The 27,625-nt window shown below is 40.7% G+C and overlaps 1 protein-coding gene across 1 annotated transcript in view; it reads right to left on the reverse strand.

The window, feature by feature from the left end:
• The window catches only part of LOC122804987 (unconventional myosin-X-like), a 2,302,513-nt gene that overhangs the window by 983,360 nt on the left and 1,291,528 nt on the right, over positions 1–27,625 (reverse strand). The window contains exon 19 of the mRNA XM_044075233.1: positions 2,659–2,994. Within this exon, the coding sequence (XP_043931168.1) occupies positions 2,659–2,994 (336 nt within the window). The remainder of the gene's footprint in view (positions 1–2,658; positions 2,995–27,625) is intronic.

Consider the following 27,625-nt stretch of genomic DNA (forward strand, 5'->3'; position numbering starts at 1 on the left):
ATACACAATGGTGGTTGCCGCCCATAAAGCATTTGATAGAGTGAATATCACTTTCTTACTTTAACTCTAACCTTACTTTGGGTTCCCTAGCAAATTTATACAAATAATTAAAATACTGTATGAAAACCCTAAAACTAACCTATATATCAAACAGAATAAAGATTAAAAACAGGACGAGACAAGGGGTCTATATTAGAACATCGAAGTTTCAAAACTTTGAATGTTCTAATATTGACCCTTATTCAGCGAAAGCTGAAAATATCGAAGCTACAGAAAACCAAATTTTTTTCCTAGGGAAAGAATTTGGTTGTCCGTTTCTGTTGCTTCGGTATTTTCAGCGTTGTGGTGGAAAGTTACGGGTCAGGTTCAGGTAAGTGTGCGATTGAGTGTGGGTTAGGTTTGTTAGGGTTAGGGTGCGGGTTAGGTATGTCAGCGACTGTGTGGACATGAGGGTTAGGGCGGGTTAGGTGAGTTAGGGTTAGGGTGCAGGTCAGGTAAATGTGCGAATGTGTGGATGTTAGGGCGGGGTAGGTGAGTTGGGGTTCGGGTGAGGTGAGTGTGCGATAGTGACGGACCTAAGGGTTAGGGTTAAGGTAAGTGAATAGTTAGTGGTGTATGTATAGTTTAGTATAGGGTTAGGTGTAAGATTTTAGGTGTGTGTGGATTGCTGTTTATTTGGTGTGCTTGTGTTGTGTGTATGTGTTTTAGAACAGCAAATTTTTTTCCCTAGGAAAAAAATTTGCTGTTCTGTATGTTCGATGTTTTCAGCTTTCGCTGAATAGGGGTCGATATTAGAACATTCAAAGTTTTGAAATTTCGATGTTCTAATATAGACCCAAGACAAGGATGCCCTTTAAACCCCTTCTTATTCAATCTATACCTTGAACCGCTGTTCCTGTACATTAAACAGAAAGTATATAACAACCCACCATCTCTCAAACTCTAAAATATTTTACACAGCTTTCGCCGACGATTTAAACATTTACTTCACCACCCCCACACTGACATACCCAAATTACTAAAATCAATTGACTACTTTTCAGGTATATCTAATTATAAACTTAACATAAAAAATTTCAAAAAGATGGCAATCAAACACATGCTAGCTCATACATGGGCAATTGATGCAAAAAATAACAGTGTTAAGAAACTAAAAATATGGGAACAGATATTTAAACATACTGCTAACTTAATCCACTCATATTATCATAAAGACACAGGCATTTATGTGCAAAGATATCCCTTCAACACACATTTAGATATGTAATAGATTTCTCCATAACAGGGTAAGCTTGATAAATGGATGTAATAAAATAGCTGATGGCACATTTGTACAGCTGTAAATTTTGATGTTTCATGTTGATGTATAGATACTGTTCATCGTCAATTCTGTACCCAGTGTATTGGTACTTTGTTGTTGTTGTTCAGTCTTTGTTTGTTCTGTACACTGGAAAATTCAAAATAAAATTTTTTTGGGGGGGGGGATATACTTAATCCTGGGGTTGAGCAAGAACAGTGTCAGACACTGGGTAAGAAATCTTTCAGAATGGATTTAAAGGACTGAAGGAGGGTACTGACCTGCTGGACTAAAGGTAAGGAGTTAAAGCCCTTAGCAACATGAATAAGTGGGTCTACTAAACATGACTGAAAACTCAAAATACTGAATTTCATTTTGGCTGACACCACAATACCTAATTTTCAAAATACTGAAAACTCATTTGACTGAGTCTCATTATACTGAAAGCTTACAATGCTGAATTTTAAGCCATAGACATGCTGTCCGTTTTCCTTCACCTGTGACTTGCTTGTGATAAAAAAAAAAAAACATTACTGTAACTTAGAAAGTAGTGTTGCAGTGTTTCTAAATGTGGGTATGTCTCTCTACATTTTTACGGGAATTATGTAAAGTAATATGGCGGGCATTTCATGCACTCCCAGCAGTAATGGCAGTGTATACAGTACTGTAAGGTAAGTAAAAGGTATATGCCCTTTTCCCCACTGAAGAGCAATCCTGGTGTTAGTATATATAGTTGGGGGACCTAGTTTGGTTTTATATTGTCTGGTTTTTGGTAAGAGGGTAAGTATGTAGTTTTTAAGTTTTGGAAATAGTCATTGGTGTTGTAAGTGTCAATGACTATGGCTTAAAATTCAGTACTTTGAAATTCAGCATTATAAGCTTTCAGTATAACGATACTCAGTCAAATGAGTTTTCAGTACTTTGAAAATGAGGTATTGTGGTTTCAGTCAAATGAAATTCAGTATTTTGAGTTTTCAGTCATGAGAAGTAGATCCGAATAAGTATACTGTATTAACCATTCAGGAACATAACAGCACACAATCTTAATTTGCTTCTCCTGTGCACTAATTTGTCACATCAGTTAGCATTTGTACCTTGAACACGGATATGTTTTAATACTTTAATTACTCTGATGAAATAAAAAAAGAGCCTAAAAGGAAAACTGTAAAGTCATACATTAAAACTGTCTGGCTTGTCCACTAAAAAGTATCACCCAACATCATCACCCTGTAGCAAAGACTAATCTGATTTCACACTACTTCTCTTGCATCTGTGCAAACATTAAGCCATTTTCTAACTAAACAAGGGTATGGAGTCAAAGATGCATTCCAATAAAATCACCCATATTGTGCATCTGATACCTTATAGCCTCCTCTTCCCTGCGTAATCGCTCTTCTTCTTCTAGTCTTCTCTTCAATTCTTCCTCCTCCTGTCTTTTCATTTCTTCTTCCTCTCTCCTTCTCTTTTCCTCCTCTTCACGTCTTCGCCGTTCCTCTTCCTCTCGTCGTTTACGTTCTTCCTCCAACCGTTTCTCCTCCAAGAGCTGCTTGTAGAGTTTTCTTGCTAGTTGGCCTCGATGATGTTTCTGGATAATGACAACAGCGGCACGCAGTCTTAGATGAATACGCCTGAAGAAGTGGGCCCTGTAGTTCTTCTGGATGGTTACTACACTAGACAGGATCACCTTGTACTTCTTCCTAACAGGAAAGGATAAAAAAAAATCCAGTTAGTTAACAGTACTTGAAGATACTTATTACTTTCACGTGCAATTTTTTATTGCAATAATTAGATGCAAGAACTTCAGAAGAGCATTCTCTGGTTTAAGGCTAAAGCTCCTGCTCCAACTGATCCTTCCAAACTATCACCAATGGTAAGTGGTACTGAATCATGCACAGCTCTCCACTCCTACATGAAAACTGGAATTAAGTAAATGGGTAACAACTGGACTTTAGGTAGTATACTGCCTGTTTTCAACAGGTTGGACTTACAAACCTCGTTGACAGTACAACTCAAAGCTTTAATAATTCAAAGGACTGGTCAACACGCAGCACCCCATAAAGGCAGCCACATCATAAAGCAGTTCAAAAATGACAATATAACAGTAATTCCACTAGAAAATTGTTGAATAAAATAAAACAGAAGGTTTTATTCCAGTTGTCAGATTAATCGCTTTCTTTTTCAAAACAGGAAACTTAATCAGAATTTATTGACATCACATCCCTACCCACGGTAGTGGTGCTGCGGTAGCGTTGTCACCTCACAGCAAGACGTTGTCGAGTTCGATTCTCAGCTAGAGCGTCTTCTGTGTGGAGGCATGCGTGAATGGGCATGCCTTCATTGAAGGTTGTGCATCAGGGCTGGTAACAGCACATAAAAATCCCCTACCAAACATTAGCGGACCGGAGTTCCGCTGTGGTGACCCCTAACCGGGATAAGCCGAAAGACACAACACTGACATCACATCCCTCCTTGTTTACATAAGCACACCCATTATTTGATTGGGTAAAAACAAAGAACAGTAGGAATTTAATTTTAATAACATAAAAAATATATATAAATTTTAATTACGTAAAAATTAAAAAATATAAAAAATATATATTTAGTACCTTTGTTATGTTAAAAACTGTTGATATTAATAGCAACTGGCTTTTAGTTTTAATGCAGATGTCAAAGAAACATGGTCATTAAGACCAGGAGATATATATATATATATATATATATATATATATATATATATATATATATGCATCATGCCTCAACTGCCATCTATTGATAGATTAGAAGTTTTTAACCAGCCCTTAAAATTTAGTTACAAGAAAAATGACAATTTAAAGGAATTGTTCGAGAAAAATATTCAGGTTAGGAATATAGGTAAGACAGGTACTTTTAGATGTGGTCGATGCAATCAATGCATATTTATAGCAGATAGGGAAGAGCTAGTTTTACCTGCCCCTCAATACAGTTGTCGAGTGAATGAATATTTTAATTGTCAGACGAAAGGGGTTGTCTGCATTGCCTATTGTACAGTATGTTGGGCATTTTACATAGGCAAAATGGAACGCAGTTTAAAACAGCGTATATATGAACACGTATATGAAATCAGTAGGAAGAAAGAAAATAATACACTTTACAGACCTGCTCTGGTACGTGAAAACGCTGATTTTAAATTTTGGGTATTGGAAAAGGTTCGCATTTCAGATAGAGGGGGTGACTGGCAGAACAGGCTTGAGTTTAAGGAATTAATATGGCAGTTGAGACTTGATGCATGTATATATCCTGGTCTTAATGACCATGTTTCCTTGACACCTGCATTAAAACTAAAAGCCATTTGCTATTAATATCAACAGTTTTTAATATAACAAAGGTGCTAAATATATTTTTATATATTTTTTAATTTTTACATAATTAAACTTTATATATATATATATATATATATATATATATATATATATATATATATATATATATATATGTAATTAAAATTAAATTCATACTGTTCTTTGTTTTTACCCAATCAAATAATGTGTGTGATTATTTAAAGGAGGGATGTGATGTCAAAAGATTCTGATTAAGTTTCCTGTTTTGGAAAAGAAGGCGCTTAATCTGACAACTGGAATAAAACCTTCTGTTTTATTTTATTCAACAATTTTCTTGTGGAATTACTGTTACATTGTCGTTTTTTAACTGCTTTATGGTGTGGTTGCCTTTATTGGGTGCTGCGTGTTGACCGGACCTTTGTGTTTTATTTGGTGCTTTTTGGTTTGCTTTTTTCATCCTTGTTCACAAGTTTAAGTAATAATCACTGTACTGTCCACACACTGAACACAAATTTGATCCATAAACATCCTTTCCCATATCATGTGACTGATGCTGACTGCAATCACCATTTCCAGGGTCTTACTTTTCAAATGAATTGGTGGTGCTGCGGTAGCGTTGCCGCCTCATAGTAAGACATTGCCCTGTTCGATTCTCAGCTAAAACATCTTCTGTGTGGAGACGTGCATGAATGGGAATACCTTCGTTGAAGGTTGTGCGTCAGGGCTGGCCACTCGGCACGTAAAAATCTACTGCCAATCATTAGCGGACCGGAGTTCCGCTGTGGCGACCCCTAACCGGGAAAAGCCAAAAGACACAACAACTTTTCAAATGAATGCTTGCTGTGGTAAATGGGCTTTACACATGCAGCAGAGTGCAACAATATAAAGCATTACCATCGATGGACACTATTTTCATTTGTATTAAAGTTACACAAAATGTAAAGCACAAAAACTCTTTCTTCAGTCTGCCTTACAAAATGTTTAGGTATGAATATTCAGATAGTAGAAAATACAGCAACTACAAAAAAGACAATATGGCAATGCATTGAGGCACACATCAAATCTACTGAGAGTTAAAGATAACAGCTGTCAAAGTGGACTATATCACATTGTAGCATTGTCAAAATATCGAACAGTTACAATGTCGAAAATGCCGTTCAGCTAAATGTTTTTTGTGAGATTGCGGTACAGTGAGGATCAGAAAATTTGCCCTTTCCTCACTGTAGTGCAATCTCGGAGTTGGTAGATATATATATATATATATATATATATATAAAATTAGCAGGGGGTGCAGAGGGCAGCAGCCCCCCACAAAAACAGTTTTGCTGAATGGCATTTTCGATACTGTAGCCATTTGACATTATTACAATGCAATAATGTGATATAGGCGCGTCAAAGTAATGAATTACAAGAGAAAAATATTAGCCTGTTGTAGCACTGACTTCCCAGGTCATGGTACATACCCCTGCCTACAGTTAACATTTATCACCAAGATTTTACCCTCCTTCGTAATGACAACCTTACTGTCCAACTACCTCCCTCATCAGTCTCCTCAAGCACATTTACTGTACCACAGCATTCATAACCTTCAACACACCTGTATACTATATTAAAGGCCTATCTAGCTGCAGCACACACTGTGGGGTAACCAAACTCTTCCACTCACCATAGTCTGTCCCCTTCTACTATCTTCTCCCAATTACCTTAGCATGGCCTATAACTCCCATAACATATTAATATTACTGGACCTAATACTGTTCTAGGACATTAAATGACAAGTTTAGCTTTTACCTGTAGTAAATCTGTGGGAGTCCCACAGCACTCCCTTCTTAAATCCCCACAACAGAAACTAGTGACCTCACCGTGCTTTCTTCCTCCTATTCTATTGAATGCCACTCCTTTCCTACCCACATTACTCTCTCACTTTCTTCTTCTACATACAATAAAATGTTGCCAATTCACGGAGAACATATTCATGTGTTAGAGTATACAGGCCATTTGTATCATACTGCTAATTTACTACTGCTTAATTTACACAGCATTTATTTACATTTTCTGTTTTCTTTCTTCGGGCTGCCCTTATATAAATCATAATACTTTGGTCAACAGTTGCATTTTCATGTATTTTTTAAAACTATTTCATAGGTTCATAGGTTGGTACTAGGATATCAGCACTAGAGCCTATACAAGCCTAGCTATAACAATTCCCCTGGCTATTTTTTCCCCACACTATTTACTTCCCTGGACCCCTAACAGGGTGACTGACGTGATCCCCGGGGTGAATTTCCTTTTTCCCATCCAATCATCAAGGTTCCTTTTGAAGAGGGCCAAAGAGGTGCTCTGTTTGACATGTATGGGCAGTCTATTCCAGAGTCTGGGGAATCTCTGGGTCAGGGACCTATCCCACCAGCATGTTTTATCTATTGTGATGGCAAGGTTTAGATCCCTGGAGAGTGTGGCTCTGAGGGATTGGGATTTCTTTAAATGTAACATGTCCAACAGCTCTGGGTTTGACATGGCCTTGTATGTTAAGCAGAGATCACCTCGGAGTAGACTATATGCGACAGAGTATATCTGGAGTTATTTAAGGCGGTCAGCATAGGGCAGCTGCTATAGGCCTGTGATTCTTTTAGTGAGGTATTTCTGTGGCCTTTCCAGTTGTTGCAGATGTCTTGAGAGGTACATACCAAATAGGGCATTGTATTCGATAATGGGTCTAATGAGGGATGAGTACAGTGGGACAATGACCTCTTTTTTTCTGGATGAAAAGCCCTTAGTGATGTGTGCCACACAGAAGGATTTCCTGACTGTTGTGGCAATGTGGTTATTGAAGGTGAGACCACTGTCCACCTGTGTCCCTAAGTCTCTTATCACACTTTTGGTGTTTAGTGTACTGCCACCTATGTGGTAATTCACAGGTACATGTTTTTCCCAAAGGGGTTAACTATACATATCTTGGCATTGAGCTTGAGCCCATGGCTCTGGCACCAAGCATCTGTTTCTGTAATGCCCTTTTGTATAGTATCCACATCATTTGGGGATCCAATAATGGCTCCCAGTTTGCAGTCATCTGCAAACTTTGTTAGCCAGAGTCCTTTAGTGCTGGCCTGTACTTCAGAGAAGTAGATGCCAAACAAGAGAGGTCCCAGAACTGAACCCTGATGCACTCCACTTGTCTGGAGCTGAATTTGGAGTCAGCTACTTTAACAGTGTGGGTTCTGTCAGTAAGCCAGTTGGCAACCCATCGAGTGACCTAGGGATTAATGCCCAGATTAGTAAATTTATCTATGATTCCAGAGTGGGGGATTTACTAAATCCTGTTTGAAAATTACTTCAGTGATCAGTTTACTTAGCTGCTGCAAGTAAACGTAAATAAAATACACTTTCAGAAAGCTGTTTATTACTACTGTTACTATTGTGGAAAGCTGTTTTAACATTTTTGCACACATTTTTATTTTTGAAAAAAAAAAAAGAAAAGAAAAACAAATACAGCAAAATATATATTTAGGCTAATATTCCAAAATATTAAATGCACTGAACCATACCTAATTTACCTTTTCAATTGAGACTGTTGGCTCATTATACTGAAATTCTAATTGTTGACTTAATTTTTCCCATCCATCACAAATAATCTTTTTTCCATTAGTAGGCTTCTGAGCCCCCAAGCCCTTCTGTGTTGGAGGGAAGCCTTCTAGCTTAGTTTTTTTTTCTTATAACTAGCCAGTTTTCTAGTTTCAGCACTCAAATCTGTTTCTTTGATCTCAGCACTTGTTCAGAAAAAAAAAAAAAAAATTTCATCTGCTTTTACTGTACTTGTGTTTCTACCTACTTTATTTTACTTTTGCATCATCTTAAAAGTACTCAATTGTATTTATTACTGCTTGGTGTAACTCATTCTAAGCCTTTTGGTTTAAACACCTGGGCTTCGGACCAGTTTTGCACTGAGAGGGTTTGTGGTCTGCACTGTAGTGGCAGAACAGGTAGCTTACATCCTTCTAGGTTGGGAACTGCTGATTGAGGGCTCAGTGTCCGTTATTCTAAAAGTGTATTAATTCTGGTTTAAGCACTTGGGCTTTCAGGCCAGTTATTTTACATTAAGAGGGTTCGTGGTCTGCACTCTTGTGGGAGGAGAGGCTGGACTCTGCCCTTCTGAGCTGGGAATTTCTGGTTAAAGGCTTATAGTGCATGCATGTCTGAACTGCTTCTTACTGAAGTTGGTGCGCCTTGTTTGCTGTGGCATAGACTGGATTCGGGCCTGCTGGATCTAGCTTTGTTTGTGTAACTTGAGCACTAATCCAGGCATTTTCTAAAGTATTCAATTGTATTTATTACTGCTTGGTAGTAACTTGATTAAAGTGTAGCTATCATTCTAAGTCTTTTGGATTAAGCACTTGGGCTTCAGACCAGTTGTTTTACATTAGGAAGGTTTGTGGCATGCACTGTGGTGGCAGGACAGGTAGCTTTCATCCTTCTAAGTTGGGAACTGCTGATTGAAAGCCCAGTGTCTGTTATTCTTAAAGTGTATTAGTTCTGGTTTAAGCACTTGAGCTTCAGGCCAGTTATTTTACATTAAGAAGGTTCGTGGTCTGCACTCTTGTGGGAGAAGAGGCTGGACTCTGCCCTTCTGAGCTGGGAATTTCTGGTTAAAGGTTTATAGTGCCTGAATATTTGAACTGTATCTTACTGAAATTGGTACACCTTGTTTGCTGTAGCATAGACTAGATCCAGGCCTGCTGAATCTAGCTTTGTTTATATGCTTGTTGTTTGTTTGCTTGTTATTTCCCTGGACGCTAATTCCACCTAATACGCTGCTTCTCAGCTTCTGTGGATCACTAGTGATATCTGCATTGCTTACTGTACTTTATTTCCTTGTTTCACTTGAAAGAAAGTTACTGTTTGTCATTTTTTATTTAAGTTACCTGTAACACATTGCACTTAATTTACCTGGCACTTGCTCGCTAAAGCAATTATATAAGTCAGCACTAAAAATTAAAAGCACTACACCCTCACTCCCCACTGGCCCTTGTTTTCAATTATTAAGGAATTCCCAATATTATTCTAGCATGTCCAAAGGTCAGTTGTCAATCTCCTCTCCGGTCCAGCTGGTGAATCTGGTAATCTTGAGGCAATGTTACAACTGCCTGATGTACACAGACAACCCTCTCCTCCTCCCAACAAATTCCAACACATGTGAGAGATGCAACCATATAGCCAAACTGGAGGCTAAGCTCTCTCAACTCAGTACTGGCATAACCAGTCAGGAGGAGAAGGAAACCACACTCACTACAATTCCAGTCTCACACAGACCTACCACGACAGCAAACCAAACACATAATCACACAAAAACATACTCGGAGGCTCTAAATAAAGATCTGCCTAAGCAGCAGAGACCTCCAAAGCAGACACCCAAGCAACCGCTACCCCAAAACAAAACACGTGCAGCACAAATCTCACAAAGCCAGTGTGCTGAACAGTCACAGCCCTTAAGACTAAACAACACACCTGATACACTTGTAAGAGGTGACTATCATCAGGCACACTGACGTCCTGCTCACCAGGCTGAACAAGGAGAGGGTCACAGTGAGCAGCCTGCCGGGCGCTAGGATCCGCCACATAACACAAGCACTCAGGTCACTCCAAGGCAAGTACTAATATGACTCAGTCATTGTCCATGCTGGTGTGAATGACCTGAGACGTACCTCCCTGGACTACATGAAAAGAGACATAAAGGAGCTCTCTGAGCATGTAGCCCAGGCCGGTATGACCCTGACCTTGAGTAGCATCTTACCCTCACCAAGAATGATGCCACAATATGAAGACAAGATGATCAATTTCAACAATTGGCTTAAGTACTGGTGTCGTTCAAAGGGGATCAATGCCTGTCAGCTTGGGATGATATGCTCGACAAGCCACGATGCTTCACTAGGGACGGCTTGCACCTGTCACCCCTGGGCTTTCGGATATTGGCAAAGGCTCTTGCTACCCCATAGTGCCTTTTTAGGCAAGGTTCAAAAGACAAACCCACCTCCATAGGTATCACAAGGGATAAGAAACTAAGAGTAATGCTACTCAACGCCAGAAGTCTAAACCTCAAGATGCATGCACGAAACTCTCCTTAGCATGGAGAACATCGATATCTGTGCAGTAACAGAAACCTGATTCAGGGCTCCGAGAGCACCCCAGCACTACCAGGTTATACCTCATACCATGCTTTTCGCCCCAAAACTTGGACTGAACCACAAAGGAGGAGTATCGATATTCATCAAAGATACCCACACCTCCAGGTTGGTGGCAAAGCACGAAGCATCAGAGACTATCCATGTGCAACTAACAGTGGGTAAAACTGCCTTCCAGTTTATAGCCTGCTACAGACCACCCTCCCAAACCCAGGAACCCCACTCGGCCTTTCTGAGAACACTGGAAAATATGAAGGTCTCTCCAAACACCATTATATTGGGCGACTTCAACTACCCAAACATAGACTGGGAGCATTACTCTAGCTCCAACACCCTAGCCCAAAGGTTCCTAGAATTTATAAACTCAAATGCTATGGAACAACTTGTTACCACTCCACAAGAGGGAAAACATACTGGACCTGATCATCACCAACATGGGGACTCTATGCTCCAGACCAGAAGTGTATCCCTCACTGGTAAGATCAGACCATAAACTAATCTCACTGGATATTCACATCCCGACCCCACCCCCTGCCCAGAAAAGCACAGTGAAAAACTTCTCTAAAGCAAATTTCACACTCCTCAAAACCGAGGTGGAATCCTTCAAAGCCCCGGGCCTGTGGAAAATATGGCCCAGACCGCAGAATCCTTTATAAACGCATTCTATGAACACCTTCAGGAATGCATGGATCATCACGATCCCAAATAAAACCAAGACCCAATCCTCCAAAGACAGATGTCCTGTCTGGTGGACCCCAACCATAAACAAACTATACAATAGGAGGAAGCTACTAAATGATAGAGCAAAATCCCAAAAGGGAAGGCATCACTGATCAGTATTAGCAAAAACTACGGGCACTCATAAAATTGTCTAAGGCCAGCTTGAGAGAAAAATTGCACAAGACACTAAGGATAATCACAAGGCTTTCTTTAGTTATGTTAGGAACCTGGGCGGTAATTCCCAGATATGCTCAGAATTAGTCCAAAATGACAAAAATACACTGAACCCACAGACATTGCCAACATCCTAGCTGACAGGTTCAGCACAAACTTCTCCCCCCCCTCCCCACCAAAAGGGCAAATATCTATCCCAGCAGAGTGCTGCCCCCCTGACATCTCAGATGCTCAGGTAAGAGCCACCCTCTCCAAAGCAAAAAACACAGCATCAATGGGACCAGACGGTGTCCCGGGCTGCATCCTACATGAACTCCAAGAAGAGCTAAACCCAAACATAAAACTACTCTTCAATCTCAGCATTACTACAGGATATGTGCCCAAAGAGTGGCGTACAGCAACAGTGGTCCCTCTCCATAAAGGTGGTGCCTCAACGGATCCTGGAAACTATCGCCCCATAAGCCTGACTAGCTTGGTCTGCAAGGCTATGGAAAGGATCATCGTGGACCTCATAAATAAAGATATTGGGGACCTACAGACACTGGATCCTACCCAGTTCGGCTTTGTTAAGGGCAGATCCTGCCTCTTAAACCTGGTTGATTTCTTTGAAACAGTCACCAATGCCATTGATGAGGGGAAGGTGGTCCACACAGCCTACCTGGACCTCGCAAAAGCCTTCGATACAATACCCCACTCGGGCATTACAGATAAGCTCACCAGCTTAAATATAAACCCCTATGTCACTAGATGGATTGCAAACTGGCTCAAGGACAGAACCCACATGGTTAGAATTGCTGGAGCCATGTCAGACTCCAAACCAGTTACAAGTGGTGTCCCACAAGGCTCAGTTTTGGGACCTCTCTTGTTTGGTATATATTTCTCGGAGGTACAGGCCAACACAGAAGGACTGTGGCTGACCAAGTTCGCAGATGACTGCAAACTGGGCCATAATTGACTCTCCAGCCGACACAAGCATCCTCCAAAAGGGCCTCATAGAAACAGACAACTGGTGCCAGAGCCATGGCCTCAAGCTAAATGCCAAAAAGTGTATAGTCATCCCCTTTGGCAAAAACAAAGTGCCCACAAATTACCACATAGGTGGTAATCCATTAAGTACAGAAGAAGTAATTCGGGACCTGGGGACCCAAGTTGATAGCAATCTCTCATTTGACAACCACGTGGCCAAAGTGGTTAGAAAAACATTTTATATAGCCCACCTAATCATGAAGGGATTCACATCTAAATCACGGGAGGTCATTGTGCCTCTTTACTCATCCCTCATCAGGCCCATAATTGAGTACAATGCCCCTTTTGGGATGTACCTTACCAGACACCTGCAGCAACTGGAAAGACCCCAAAAGTACCTCACCAAGAAGATCAAAGGGATCAAACAGATGCCATATGCTGCCCGGTTAAAGAAACTCCAGCTCTACTCAGTGGCATACCGCCTGTTCAGAGGCGATCTGTGCCTGGCGTATAAAGCCATGTCCAACCCGGAATTAATGGACTTGCTGCACCTCAGAAAATCCAAATCCCATCGAGCTACGCGCTCGAGAGACTTGATCCTCAGCACTGAAATAAATAGGACATGCTGGAGAGACAGATTCATAACCCAGAGGCTCCATTCACTCTGGAATAAAATCCCAGTCCAGGTTAGGCAGAGTCCCTCATTGAGACTCTTCAAGAGGAACCTTGATGAGTGGATGGGAGGATCGTAGGTTTACCCCGGGTATCACTTCTGTGTCACTGTTATACAGAGGCACAGTATACTAACCTCGAAAAAGGGCATAGCAAAATAAATTTAAAATTGGTGGCGAAAGCCAAACACATTCTGGCTAGGCTTATAAATGCCCTAGTATGAACCTATGAACCTATAAGAACTTGCAATTTCTTTATGATCTACATCAGTAGCCAGTTTGATTAAATCTTTAAAATGGTGTGCTTTTTCCACTTTAGAGTGACTGTTTTACTTGCCACTGTTAATAAAGCCCCCAAGAAAGAAAATTAAACCACTGTTTCTCAATTTTTCACATCTATAAAATATATGAGAACCACTCAAAAAAATCGAAAAAGTGTATTTCCAACCAATAAACAAAACAGGAAAAAGTCCAATCTTTCCGTGGCGAAAACAGTATTTAATAATTCCACAAACAGGCAAAATAAGCACTTTCGTCTTGAGCACAAGACTTCATCAGAAGTACTGTTTCCCTCAGCACGGAGATTGGACCATTCCCGTTCCATAAAACATATAAGCCTAATCAGCTTTTAATTTATTTTCACAGCCAAAACTATTTTTATTATTGACTGCAAAGCAATTATAATTTTAATACAAATGTCTGCCGTTATTTTGGGGAAACAAAGTCTGATCTGGTTTTGACATACAGAAGATGGTGCTCTTATGATCTGGATTGCCAGAAACAGATGTTTTACAGGTAACACATATACTGTCAAAATTTGCCATCCTCTCAACAATGAGTTTCTGGGCCCAGTGATTATAACCATCTGTATGCCTATTAGCCATTTTAATGTGGGACCCACACAATACTATTCTCCGAATAAATACTGTTATAATTCTGGTGCCTGCTGATTGTCACAACTTGTGTACTCAATATACTGCTAAGCATCTACTGCCAAATAACTACAATGATTTGGCTATACGCTGACAGTTATTGCTTTGCATGCCCTTAAACTATTGCTATTTTAGTACATCAGGCTTTTACGGCTTTAGAGTAGACAGACTTTTTTTTTTTTTTTAACACTTTTATTGAATTATCACTTAATGTGTGTTTGCCTATGTCTTAACAGAAAATCAAACAAAACCATATTAACATGTTTTTTCTATTTACATACATTATACCTATCTTTTGTAATTATTAGTCTATCAATACATAAATTGCTGAATTCCTGCTTTCCCTTAAACCTTACTCCCCCCTTCCTGAACATTATACGGCATGTATTTTTCCCATAATTTTCATTTAGTTCCGTTTAATTTGCTCCCTCCCTTTCCCTAAAGATTCAAGTTCTTTTATCTCTAAATCATAATCAATACTTCTAATACACTTGGTTTAGACATTGGATTTCAATGGTCTAGTAATTGCTTCTTTGCAGACAACATAATTAAACGTAACAAGGCCATAATATGTCTAAGCGATCCAAATCCTGTGTCTCTGCTAATAAAAATCATATCCTTAGATAGAGCCATTTGCTCACCCAATATTTCTGACAGAGTACTCTAAGTAGTAATTCTTAAAATCTGCAAATTCATTACACTTCCAAAGCATGTGTTCCCAGTTACCTCTTTTTCCACAGCACACCTCCAATATTTGCTATCTTCCTGAGGAAAAATTCTTTGATGTCTCTTTGGGGTATAAAAATACCTATGCACACACTTCCAAAGGTTCTAAAACTTCTGGACTTTGTCACACAATTGGGAGGCACACATGTCCTCTCAACGTTCCCTTGTACATTGCTTTTCCAATCTCTCTTCCCAATCTTTTCTAACCTCCTCTGATTGATTCTTATAGTTATGCAATATTTTACACGGCCTGCTAATTATCCCTTTAACAGCAACTTCTACTCTAGATTTGACTAATCATCAGAGCAGGTCTTTCACTTAACACTCCCCTAGCCATTTCACTTTGCCTATATTCCAATATCAACCCCCCCCCCCGTTCCATATCTAGCCTGCAGTCCATATGGCTCCTTGTTCTCATCCCACTCTTCATGCTCTTTCCCTCTGTAGTTACTTCCTCCCAATACCTTGGTTCCTTTGCCAATTTTCTCCCATAAATTCCAACCCACTCTCCATATTTATGGGGACAGTATAAAATTAGGTATTTAGGAGTATGGATTAAAAATTATTCCAGTGTGGCAGCTAAGGGTATGTGGGAAGAATCTAAACAAAAGATGATACAAAAACGGAGACAATGAAAGCTCTGTTATATGGATATTGATAGTAAGGTACAAGCAGTTAAAATGTTTTTGGTCCCTTTAGACTCATACACAGGTCAGCTATATCTTTTTTATCAAACAGAGGAGATGTTGTGGATAGCAATTAATAAAGAGCTGAAGGATTTTATTTGGGAGGGGAAGACAGCAAGACTCAAGTGGGATAAGATGATTCTTCCAATAGAACAAAGCAGATTGGGATTTTCTGATTTGAAGGGGTATTTCAGTGCAATACAGTTAAGGCTTCTATACATAGCAAAAGCAGAAAACTATAATTCAGAGTGGAAAGGTACGATGTTGAAACAGGGGGGGGAGCTCAAGAAACAAGTAGAGACTGGGAATTTGGATGCAGACCTTTAAGGAGAACAATAGTCACACCGAATATTATATTCATAAAGTAGCAGAAAGTATTCTAAGAATTAAGCCAACACAGGAATTGAGTAAAGATTCTGCAGATATGGATGACTGTAATTAGGGATACAGACAATAGGCAAGAGGGGGCTGTAATTTATTGGAGAAAACTTGCAAAGAAACCAAGCTATTGGGAGCAAATAACTAGAGAGGGAAAGGTAAGATAATGGGAAGATGAAAAGAATTTATTTGAACTGCAGGTTAGAAATTGCCTTTCCTCTCAAGGATTGATATCAGAGTATAGGCAAAGAGAAAAATAGGGAAGTTCAAAATGAAAGACCGGCACTGGTAGAGTTTTCAGTAGAATCTAGAACAGAAGCTGCCAATAAAAAATGAATAATTAGTAGGGCATATACAATACTGCACAACACTGCACAACTGTAAGAATCAATCAGAGGAGGTTACAAAGAATTAGGAAGAGAGACTGGATAAGCAATTCACAAAGAAACAATGAGGGATACATCTATGTCTCCAAAATATGCAACAAAGTCTAGAAGATTTAGGATCTTTGCTTGTAAGTGTTTATATAGGTATTTTTATACTCCACATAGCCTCCAAATAATTTTTCCTCAGGTAGACAGCAAATATTGGAGGTGTGATGGGGAAGAAAGAAGTAACTGGGAATATATTTTCTGGGAGTGAAATGAGTTGGCAGACTTTAAAGATTCCCTGTAGACTGCTTTGTCAGAGATACTTACTGGGTGAGCAAATTGGTGTAACTAAATAAATGACTTTTTTTGAGATATGATACAAAAACAAACTGCCTAGACATAGCAAGGCCTTGTCAAGTCTAAGTATGGTAGATGCCAAAAAAGCAATTACTATAAAATGGAAATCAAAATCTAAACCAACTTTAATAGATGTAGGGAATATAGTAAAGATAAAAACAACTGGAATTGGAATCTTTAGAAAAGGTTAGGAGCAAATTACATACGAAAAATTGGAACCGTGGGAACAATACATACAGAAAAGGAATGACATTTAAAAGAAGGCAGGATTTGAATGAGCTATGTAATGTTTGACTGGCAATGATTGAATAGATTACACATGGTGTATAATATTTGCAACCATAATTGTGTCAATGTGGTTTGTAACGTATGTTTGCAGCTAGAACTGTGTCAGTATGATTTGTTTTCATTTATATAAATTTAAGATTGCCTTTGTCATACGTGATAACTTAAAAATGTTTCTTGTTTATTTAAATTCCAGATCCCTCTTTCCAATTCTCTGTACCCCTACTTGCAATAATCCCTATTGACAAAATCTATCTCCATTCTTGTTTGGAGTAATTCTTAAAATGCTTTCTGCTACTTTGTGAATATAATACTGTGTATGGTCAATTATTCTCCTCAAGGATATGCATCTAAAATCCCACACTCTATTTCATGCCCCCCTTCATCATCCCTTTTCATTCTGAATTGTAACATTCTGCTTGTGTTAGGTGTATGAGCCCTAACTGTATAGCTCCAAAATATCCCTTCAAATCAGGTAATTCTAAATCTTGTTCTATTGAAAGGACCACCTTATCCCTCAACTCTTATCCTCTTAATCTCCAAGATAAATTCCTTCATCTCTATTAAATGTGCACAACGTCTCCTCTAGTTGATAAAATACGCATCATCCTTACATAAAGTTCAGGGACTAAAACATTTTCACTGCTTGTATTTTACTATCCATAAACAAGAGCTTCCAGTTTCTTAGTTATATTATATTTTGTTTGGTTTCTTCCCACATAGCCTTAGCTGCAATAACAGAAACCTTTTTAAATCAATATTCCTAAATACATCATCTTTTCGAGTTTCTGTATATATTGGTATTGCTGAGCCAATTTGTGTATGGGTACATAATTTGCAGCAATAGCCTTTGTTTTATCTACATTAATTTGATATCTGAAAAAGACTGTTTCAAGTATCAAAATATTCCACAATACTGAGATGTCTTTTCCTTTTATCAGGTACAAAATAAAATCTTCATATAAAGCCAGCTTTTCTTGACTACTATACAAATTATATCCTTCCATTTCTGAGTCCCTTATTTTCTTTGCCAACGGCTCTAAATATAAAGCAAATAAAGGGGGAAAAGGACACCTTTGATGGTCCCTATGTTCAGATAACTTACGAGAGGACCCCCATCCCTCATATATCCTAATTAACCTTATTAAATACATCAGAGAATGCAAATGCTTCCATTGCTCTACTCAAAATCCCAGCTTACTCTGTTGAATGCTTTTTCTGCATCAAGACTAACTGACAATATTGACACACCACCACATTGTTCGATCTCTATCAGTTTGGGCAACAACTTTACCATTCTTTTAACTAGTACAAACAAACTTTATAATCATGGTTTAAAATTGAAATGGATCAGTATGAAGCTGGGTCTGATGGGTGTTTACCATCCTAAGGTAATACAGCCACTACAGCTTTCATCCAAGCTGTTGGAGCTGCTCTTCCTTTTAAAATACTGTTAAACAAAATCTTCCAGATCTTTATCACTTTCTTCCCTCCAAGGAATACCATCAGTTACTTGAAACTTTCCTGAAGATTGATTACAAATCACCATTTTTATCTCATTCCCTCCTACCTTAACTGTTAGTTGAGTCTTATCTACCTCTAGCCTTGACAAAATTAAGTCTTCCATAAATATTTCCATGTGTCCGCTTTCTTGATTACATTTCTTAGCTTTATACAATTCTCAAAAAAATTTCCAAAATATCTTTAATACCACTACATGCTCTCAACACTGTTTCTGTTGCTTAAGCCATTGTCCTAAAACATTTGCACTCATCAAAAACCAGTTCCTTAATCTTTTTAAATGTGTATATATTATCCAGATACTCCCTTATTTTCTCTAGCACTCTGCATTTACAACTCTTCTTGTTCTTTAAGATTCCCCTTATTCAACACTATTTAAACTTTGTCAGCCTCTCAAATTAATTTATATTACTTATTATTCTCTCTCTGAATTTTACCCTGTTTTAAACTGCATTTTAATTTTATCTGACTCTTTAGTTATAACATCTGAAGATATTTCTATCTTTGCTAGTAACGCTCAAATAATTTGCATTGCCCATTCCTTAAATTCCTCTCTTTTTAACAGATAGGTGGAAAAGTAAGTGCCAGTGCCTCATTTTTTACTTCATTACCTTGCATTTTTATCTTAGTCACTGGATGTGTCAAGGCTTTCAATTAAATATAAATGTTTCTGTGATGCATAATTTCTGTCTAGTCAAGCACAGTTATTGTAACTTGGGAAATAATATGCAAATTACGTTAGTTACTACTAAGTTCACATCTTTCATACCAAATATTTTGTTATATTTTCCTTTCTAGCTCCTCCAGCTGCATACTCACTACTGCAAATCAAGCTGCAGTCCCCACTTACAAGCATCACTCCTTGCTGAAAGCTCATCATTATTTTTCCCAAAATTTTCATAAGCTCCATAATAGCAGTTTTTGGTGGAATATAAATGTGTGCCAGTGTAATCTTCCTCCCTTGCCAATAGCTCCTTATTACCACAAATCTGCCATTATTCTTTCTTTCCCTATTTTATTGCTAATGGAGCCCCCTAACTATTAGTATAATTACTTCCCCCTTTCCTTTGTCCCCAATATGTTGCTGAATATTCATCCTGAAATCCTTTCCTAGCAAGTTCACGTGTTCATTTCTTTCCAAATGAGTCTCCTGCAGAGTTGCTATTTGCACTCTGCATTCTTAATATAATTCAATAAGCTTTCTTATTTGTCTATATCTGTAAGGCCATTTATGTTCAAGACATTACAACAAATAGTTATTGTCCCCACCTATTATACACAACAGTTTTTGAATGTGTATTTCCAACTTTTGTGTTACATGTGCACATGCTGTTTGACAGACATACTTTATACAGCTGTTTCTGCTCATCTCTGAACCTATGTCGTGTTTCTCAAGATATTTTGATTTAATGAAAACACTCCAACTAAAAACTAAATACATTTTCAAAACACCTTCATCCCCTTTTATCGTAGAATAAGCACACAAAATTTTGTGCATCTTCAAAAAATAAAGTTGAACTCTCCATACAGGAACAACTGCCCAAAATCGACAGCTGCAGCCGCAGGAATAATCTAACCTAAAATTAAGGTTACTGTGCTCAAGAGCATGCTACAGCCTAAGGTCCCACTCGCACTGATTGTTGTCTGTTCTTTTCTTATCTGCATACCCCTGCCAAATGTGAAAAACACTTTGCATGCTTTCAGAAAACTAACTTTTAGCCCCAAGAAAAAAAATACACTGGCCATCTTTAAATAAAACTAAATTGTACACTGCTCTATTAAATGCACTAAAGTATTAACATTGATATGGAGGATTTTATTCACTTCTCCACTTCAAACCATATTTTTGTCTTATTTTTTAAAGACTACTTATTTAAAAAAAAACTTGTTTATAGCTCAAGTCAAAGGCAATCTACAAACTCACTCTTGTAACAGAAAGAGAAAATATCTTATTTCTAAATGTAATATCAGTACATTTTTACACCCCACCAACAACCAGTAACCTGAGATCACATCATATTAACATACATTAAACTTGTTTTTGTCAAGCCTTTCTTCTCCTATTAAACTGTAAAGAATATACTTCTTACAACTAAAAAAGTATTGTTTACTTCAATATCTTTAATACTTGCATCAAGTCAGTGAAAAGACTTCCCCCACAACATTTAAAATACCCCTGACTACACAAAACTGCTTTACTATATATATAACATGCAGTTTATAGCAAGAAATATTTTATACAATTACTAACAAAAAACAGTTTTTTCCTCTTAGTGTCATTCTAAGTATTCACAAAGTAGGGTGTATGCTTTACAGTCCAACCACAAGTTTAACAAAGTCAACAAAAATCTGGTCTACTTCAGCCACTTTTCCTGACAAAGCTATATTTCAGAAATGTAATTGATGCCTTATAGTCTCACAGTTATTCACCAATTTCAGTGTTGCTGTCTTCTTCCTGTTTCCATCTCCCAGCACCAGACTCTGGTTCAAGTCCAAGGTAGCCCTAATTTTTCTAGTCAACTCCTGTGCTTTTTTCTGTGTCTCAAACATTTTCTTTTGAAACACTGGAAAGGTCTCTGAAATTTACAAATTCCCCTTCTGCTTGCTGGCTCACTTTTTGCTGGATAGTTTTTTTTACTTCCTCCTTAGCCTTTTCTGCATCAAAAAATGTATTTGATCACCAAGAAAAAAAAATACTCTGAAGACAACTAGATACAAGCATCTTGAATCTCACACCTGCCTCATCTACGGACTGTCAGGACAAATTTGCATTTAGAAAATTAGGGATGTGCAGTCTTGAATGTGACAGGTTAAAAGTGCAAACACTGTACATGAGATTTGCCCCTTTTTCACCCCTCCTGCTTCAACGAACTTGTCTGATCTTAAACGAACAAAAACTTTTAGTTATGTACTTACCATAACTTCGGATGTATGGGATCCATCTCGCCTACATTCACAACAGATGGGTTCGGAGCCGATCCATCGGCTCTGACTCAGCAACTAATACACTAGCACGAAGTCTCTCATTGGCTGGGCTACTCCCTATCCCAGGATGCACTACACCTGCTTCCCCAGATCTTGTTTGTTCGCTTTCATACACCCATGCAAACACAGAAAAACTAGTAGTCACTATAACCAACTAAAGTTCTTCAAGAAAGATCTCCAAGAAAAAAGAGACTACAGCTCCTCTAAATCCGAATGGAAGGGGAAGGAGGTGGGTACTTATGAATGTAGAGATGGATCCCATACATCCCAAGTTATTGTTAGTTCATAACTAAAAGATGTAATGGGATCCTATCTCTACATTCACAACAGATGGGACAGCGTCCTAGCACCTACATGCCGGGTGGCTCATTGGAACACACTCCTGAGAACTGTGGAACCAAAGGAAGCTCTGCCTCGAGAAACCACATCCAATTTGTAATGAGAAATGAAACTGTGCAGAGAAGTCCAGGTTGCCAGCACAAATATCATCTATTGATAACTTGGAGTGAAAAGCTACGAAGTAGCCATTGCCCTGGTAGAATGAGCCTTGACTGGAAAGGGAAGGTCTTTGTTAGCCTGTGAATAAATAAAAATGATACAATCTTTAATCCATTTAGATATGGAGGTTTTGTTACTGGTTGACCCAATTTGTTCACTGCAAAGGAAACAAACAATTGATTTGATTTCAGCGTTTGGCGGTTCTATTCAAATAAAAGCAGTTGTCTATGTCGTCAATTGATGCAAAGTATATTCTGCGTTATTAGAGAATTCTGGGAAAAAGACAGGGAGTTCTATAGTTTGTTGAATACAGAAAGAGGAGGCCACTTTTGGTATAAATGCAGGGTTTAATTTCAATGAAACTCTATGCTTGTGAAAAATCAAATAGGAAGGATCAGAACAAAGAGCTTGAAGTTCTGAAACTCGCCTAGCAGATGTTATGGCTACTAAAAGGCCGTTTTCCAAGACAGAAATTTTAAATCACAAGTAGCAGATGGTTCGAAAGGACGGGCAGTTAGGGCAGCAAGAACCATATTCAAATCCCAAGGGGACAGGATGAGATAAAGGAGGCCTAAGGAGCCAAGCCCCTTTAAGGAAAGCCTTACAAAGTTTGTGAGACATCAATGAAGGTTCAAATGAAGCATGAAAATTAGAGATCGCCGCTAACTGAACCTTAATGGTAGAAACTGAAGAGCCCGACTGAAAAGGGAGGCCAGAAAATTCAGAACCTCCGATACTGGTGCAGTGAGAGGATCTATACCCGTTCTTGAGCCCAGAAGGCAAACCTTTTCCATTTACTGGAATAAAGTTTGATGGTGGAAGGTTTATGAGAAGAAGACAGTATGTGGACCACGTCCGCGACAGAGCATTGTCTCGGACTAAGGATGGAAGTGGAGTAACCATGCTGCCAACTTCAGGGACCTGAGAGACGGATGAAGCCGTCCTGACTGATGAGTCAACAGGTCTGGCACCGGATCCAGAAACCATGGACCTTCTATCGCATGCCTCTGTAGGAAAGGAAACCAAACTTGACGAGGCCAGTGCGGGGCAATCAAAATCATCTCGCTCTCCATGTAAATGGCCTTCTGTATCACCCTCGGTAGGAGGGGGAACGGAGGGAAGGCGTAGAGAAGACCGGGGGGCCAAATGTGAGTCAGAGCGTCCCTGGGAATCTGTCCCTGAGAAGGAAACCGTGTGAAGAACTCTCTGCATTTCGCATTGTGAGGGCTGGCAAACAGGTCGCAGCAAGGAAGACCCCATCTGTCGAAGATTTTCGCAGCTATACCCTGAGGGACCACTCATGGGGTAAGAGAATGGTCCTGCTTAATCTGTCCGCAATCACATTGGACTTCCCCGGTATGTGCGTTGCCATTAGAAAGCGGTTGGTAGCTACCGCCCAGTGCCAAAGTCTCATGGCTTCTCTGCATAGTGGGTAAGACCTGGTTCCACCTTGTTTGTTTATGTACCACACCACCGACATGTTGTCGGATAGGATAGTAATCGGGCCCTGTGGGAGAGCGTGATGGAGAGCTTGGAGTACCAATAGTACCGCTCTCATCTCCAGGACATTGATATGCAAATGCGTTTCCTGGATCTGCCATGTGCCTTGGACCGACCTGTCCAGGTAATGACCCCCCCACCCTACCTGGGAGGTGTCCGTAGTCACAGTGGCAACGGGATGTTGAGGTATAAAGGGTCGCCCCTGGTCGAGATTTGATTGGAGAAGCCACCAATGCAGATCTCGACGGCAACTTTCCGTGATTATGATTAAGTGGTTCAAGGGAAGTTCCTGATAAGACCATTGAACCGACAGTAGCCATTGTAAAATTCGCATGTGAAGTCTGGCCAAGGGAACTAAAAGTATGGTCGACGCCATCGAGCCCAACAGTTGTAGGATTCGATGGGCCGGGCTCTTTGTAGGGGAGACAGGATTTGACTTGACCTTGTAAGACCTGAATTCTTGCTGCCGGTAAAAGGCGCATTCTTTTGTGTCTAAGTCTGCGCCTATGAAAGTAATACGCTGAGATGGCTGTAGTACAGATTTTTGCAAATTGAGCGTGATCCCCAAGAAACGGCCTAAGGTGAACGTGGCTCTGGCTTGGAGTAGTAGATGCTCGGAGGTGGCAGTAAGGAGCCAGTCGTCTAGATAAGGAAACACCTGGAATCCCAGACTTCTCAGGTGAGCAGTTACCACTGCCAGACACTTGGTGAACACCCTGGGGGCTGTGGTGAGACCAAAGGGCAGTGCTCGAATTGGAAATGACTGACTCGAGGCAGAAGCGTAAATGTCTCCTGGACTCTTGAGCTATGGGAATGTGATAGTAAGCGTCCTGGAGATCTATGGAGCACATCCATGCATCTTTTCCAGCAAAGGAAGAATAGATTGAAGAGTGACCATTGAATTTGGACTTCTTTCTGAAGCGATTCAATGAACTGAGGTCCAAAATGGGCCTGAAGTCCCCTGTCTTTTGGTACCAAAAATAATTTTGAGTAAGTTCCTGATCCGATCTGGTCGATGGGGACAGGCTGGATGGCTCTTTTTCTAGCAGCTTTGAAACCTCTAATGCTGCCTGATCCCGCTGACTGGGTGGTACGTCCGGGATTTCCCTTAAAGAAAGGGGGGGGGTTTGTTGAAGGGGATGATATAACCTCCGGTAATAATGCGAAGCACCCACTGATCGCTTGTTATGGATTCCCAAGCTTGTGGGTGCGCCAAAGCGACCCCGACTGGCTCGGAGTTGCACAGTCGGGCAACAACTCAGGAACGCTGGTTGTATGAAGAACCACGAAAGGAATCGCGGCCTCCAGAGTTACGGGTGCCTCTGTCACCTCTGGGGGCATCTTCCAAAATCCCCTGCCTCTGGAGGGGAATCACTGGGTGGAGTAGGGAAAGACTTCTGAGATTTTCTAAACCACATGTTCCCTCCTCTCCCAGCCTTGGGGTAAGGCCTAGAAGGAGCGGAAAATCGGGCCCCAACGGCAGTCAAAGTCTTGCCCTCCTGCTCGCACCGAGTTAGTGTGTCCTTCACCTTGGGTCCAAACAAAGATGACCCATCAAAGGCGTCGGCGAAGGAAGACTTGAAGGCCTCCATGACGAACACAAGCGTAACCAGGCTTGTCTCCTGAGGGCAACGCCTGTTCCCGCTGCTCTACTCGCCCCTTGACGCATATGAAATGAGCCTCATGGACGAGTTAACAATAGAAAAGAGGGTAGTCATCTGTGCGCCAACAGTCGGGGCCAGCGCCTCAGGTAGGTTACCAACAAGAGAGTCATTTAGCTCTTTGAGAAGATCCCTTTGGAGCCTCGTAAAATGACATAAGTAGTTCAGCGACCGTAAGGCAAAGGCCGCTGAAGACAGGGTACGCTTCCTGTACCTATCCATACTCCTAGAATCCTTATTAGGAGGATGAACAGACGTCGAAACCTCTGCCACGTCCTGCTGTGTGGCAGAAGCCACCACCAAAGCATCTACAGGCAAACCCTTTGTGAGAAACTCCTTCTGGGGGGGGGGCTGACAAAAATTTGTTGGGCCTCGCAGGCACCGGTTCCACAGAATCAGGGTGTTCCCACGCCCTTCGAGAAACCAAATCAAGGAGTTCATCGGGCGGAGACACCCAGGAGGCGGAAGGCTGGGCCCCAAAGGCCTTGAGGAAGACTGACTCCTCAGCTGAAGGGGTTTTGGCTTGCCAGTCACCTCTCTGTCTCAGAATCTCCAAGATATCTGAGAAGGAGATATCATCCGAAGATGATTTGGGGGACCCTTCTGCGTCATCGAGGTCAGTATCCGATGTAACAGACTCATCTTGGGAGTCTACATGCTTCCTCTTACACAATTTCTTCCGTGGGGTTCGTCCGAAGCAGTTTCGGACGGACCACCGAAGAAGAACCCCGATGGGGGTATCCTCAGGCCCTGGGCCCCGCTGCGGGGCTGCAACACAACAGAGGCACCAATCTCCAAATCTAGGGACGGTGAGGTAGAATCTTGCTGAACCGGCAAAGGCATGGCCAGCGCTCCTCATGGCCTCAAAGGCGGACCTCCAGAATCCAAGGAGGTCACTGGTCTAGAGGCCACGATGGCACTGGGAATTCCAGCAGCCGATGCTCCGAGAGGAAGACTAGGCACCGAGCACCCAGTCCCAAAGTGTTCCCCTCGGCCCGGCTGAAGAGGTCGCAGTACCAAACCCTGAACCGGAGGACAGGGTAGGAAGCACAGTCGGAACGGAGAGACCTCGAAGGGTCTCTGCTCCGACCGTATGGCTCGCTTTGCTCCACCACCACCGACTCCAACGGCTCCGAGGAGGTTGGAGGAGGAATCGAATGTGTTGGAGGGATCGGCTCGAAGCTAACTGTGCTGGAGCCGAGACCAATTTAGTAAACACTGGAGATTGGAATAGCCTCTGTAAAACTCTATCCAGGTCCGAATCTGAAAGTCTCGATGATTTAGAGGAGGTAGACAATCGAGAAGACTTTCCTCTCGGCTCCGAGAGAGAAGGGGACCGGCTCCGAAATGGCTCCAATGCTATCGGCGCCGACTCCACCACCGCATGGACCACCATCGGCACCGAAGGAGCCTTCTTCGGAGCCGAGGGGGAAGAGTCTGAGCTTTACGCTTCCACCGGCTCCGAAGCCATTGGAACCGATGGAGGTGATTCACCTCTCGATACTCCAACTTGCGGCTCCAAAGGCAATGGAGCTGAGGTAGGAGGTATCGAGGCAGACTATTCGACCCTCGGCCCCGAAGTCAGTGGAGCCGAGGAAGAAGAGGTCAATTTTGTCTTTTTAGAAGTCGGCTCCGACGGACTTGTCGGAGCCGGCGATCTTTTCTTTTTGGAAGCAACAGGGAGATCTAAGGCTTCCTCAAAAGAAGGCTTGATAAGCCCTTTCAATATTAATTTGTTCTTGCGTTCTTGAAGAACTCTAGATGAGAACACATGACAGACGCTACAAGTCTCTTGCAGATGTTTCGGCCCCAAACAATAAACACATACTGAATGACTGTCTGTAATGGACATTTTATATTTGCACCGAGTGCATTTTTTAAAACCTGACTTTTGTTCCTTAGACATGATACAGGCCACAACAAGTACAAACTCTAAGGAAATACTACTCTACCACAACAAGTATAGCACTATACACAAATTGCGCCAACTGAAAAGCGCGAGACACACTGGCGCGAGTACTGGTGAAAGTTTACCTCACAACAATTTGAAACAAGTTAAACGGCCCAAAGCCCTCTAATTTAAACGGGCTTTGCCCGAAAAACAACTAAAAGTTAATAAAAACCAATTAGCACTCAAAGGTAGGGCAAAGGCCCTCTAACTTAAACGGGCCTTGCCCGACTGAACAAATTAAATTTCTGGAAACAAGCACTCAACAAAAAACAATCAGAAATAGCAAGAAATAGCTGTTAAAACAGCTGTTTGGTTAATATGGACAAAAATTCCCTAGGTCAAGGACCAATAAGGTAAAAATAACCACTTAGCTCCAGCCAAGTCGAGACCACGTCCAGCTTGTTAAGCGGCAAACGAGATCTGGGGAAGCAGGTGTAGTGCATCCTGGGATAG

The sequence above is a fragment of the Protopterus annectens genome, chromosome 6.part0 (assembly GCF_019279795.1).
Source record: "Protopterus annectens isolate FY-2018-M chromosome 6.part0, PAN1.0, whole genome shotgun sequence".
NCBI lineage: Eukaryota > Metazoa > Chordata > Ceratodontiformes > Protopteridae > Protopterus > Protopterus annectens.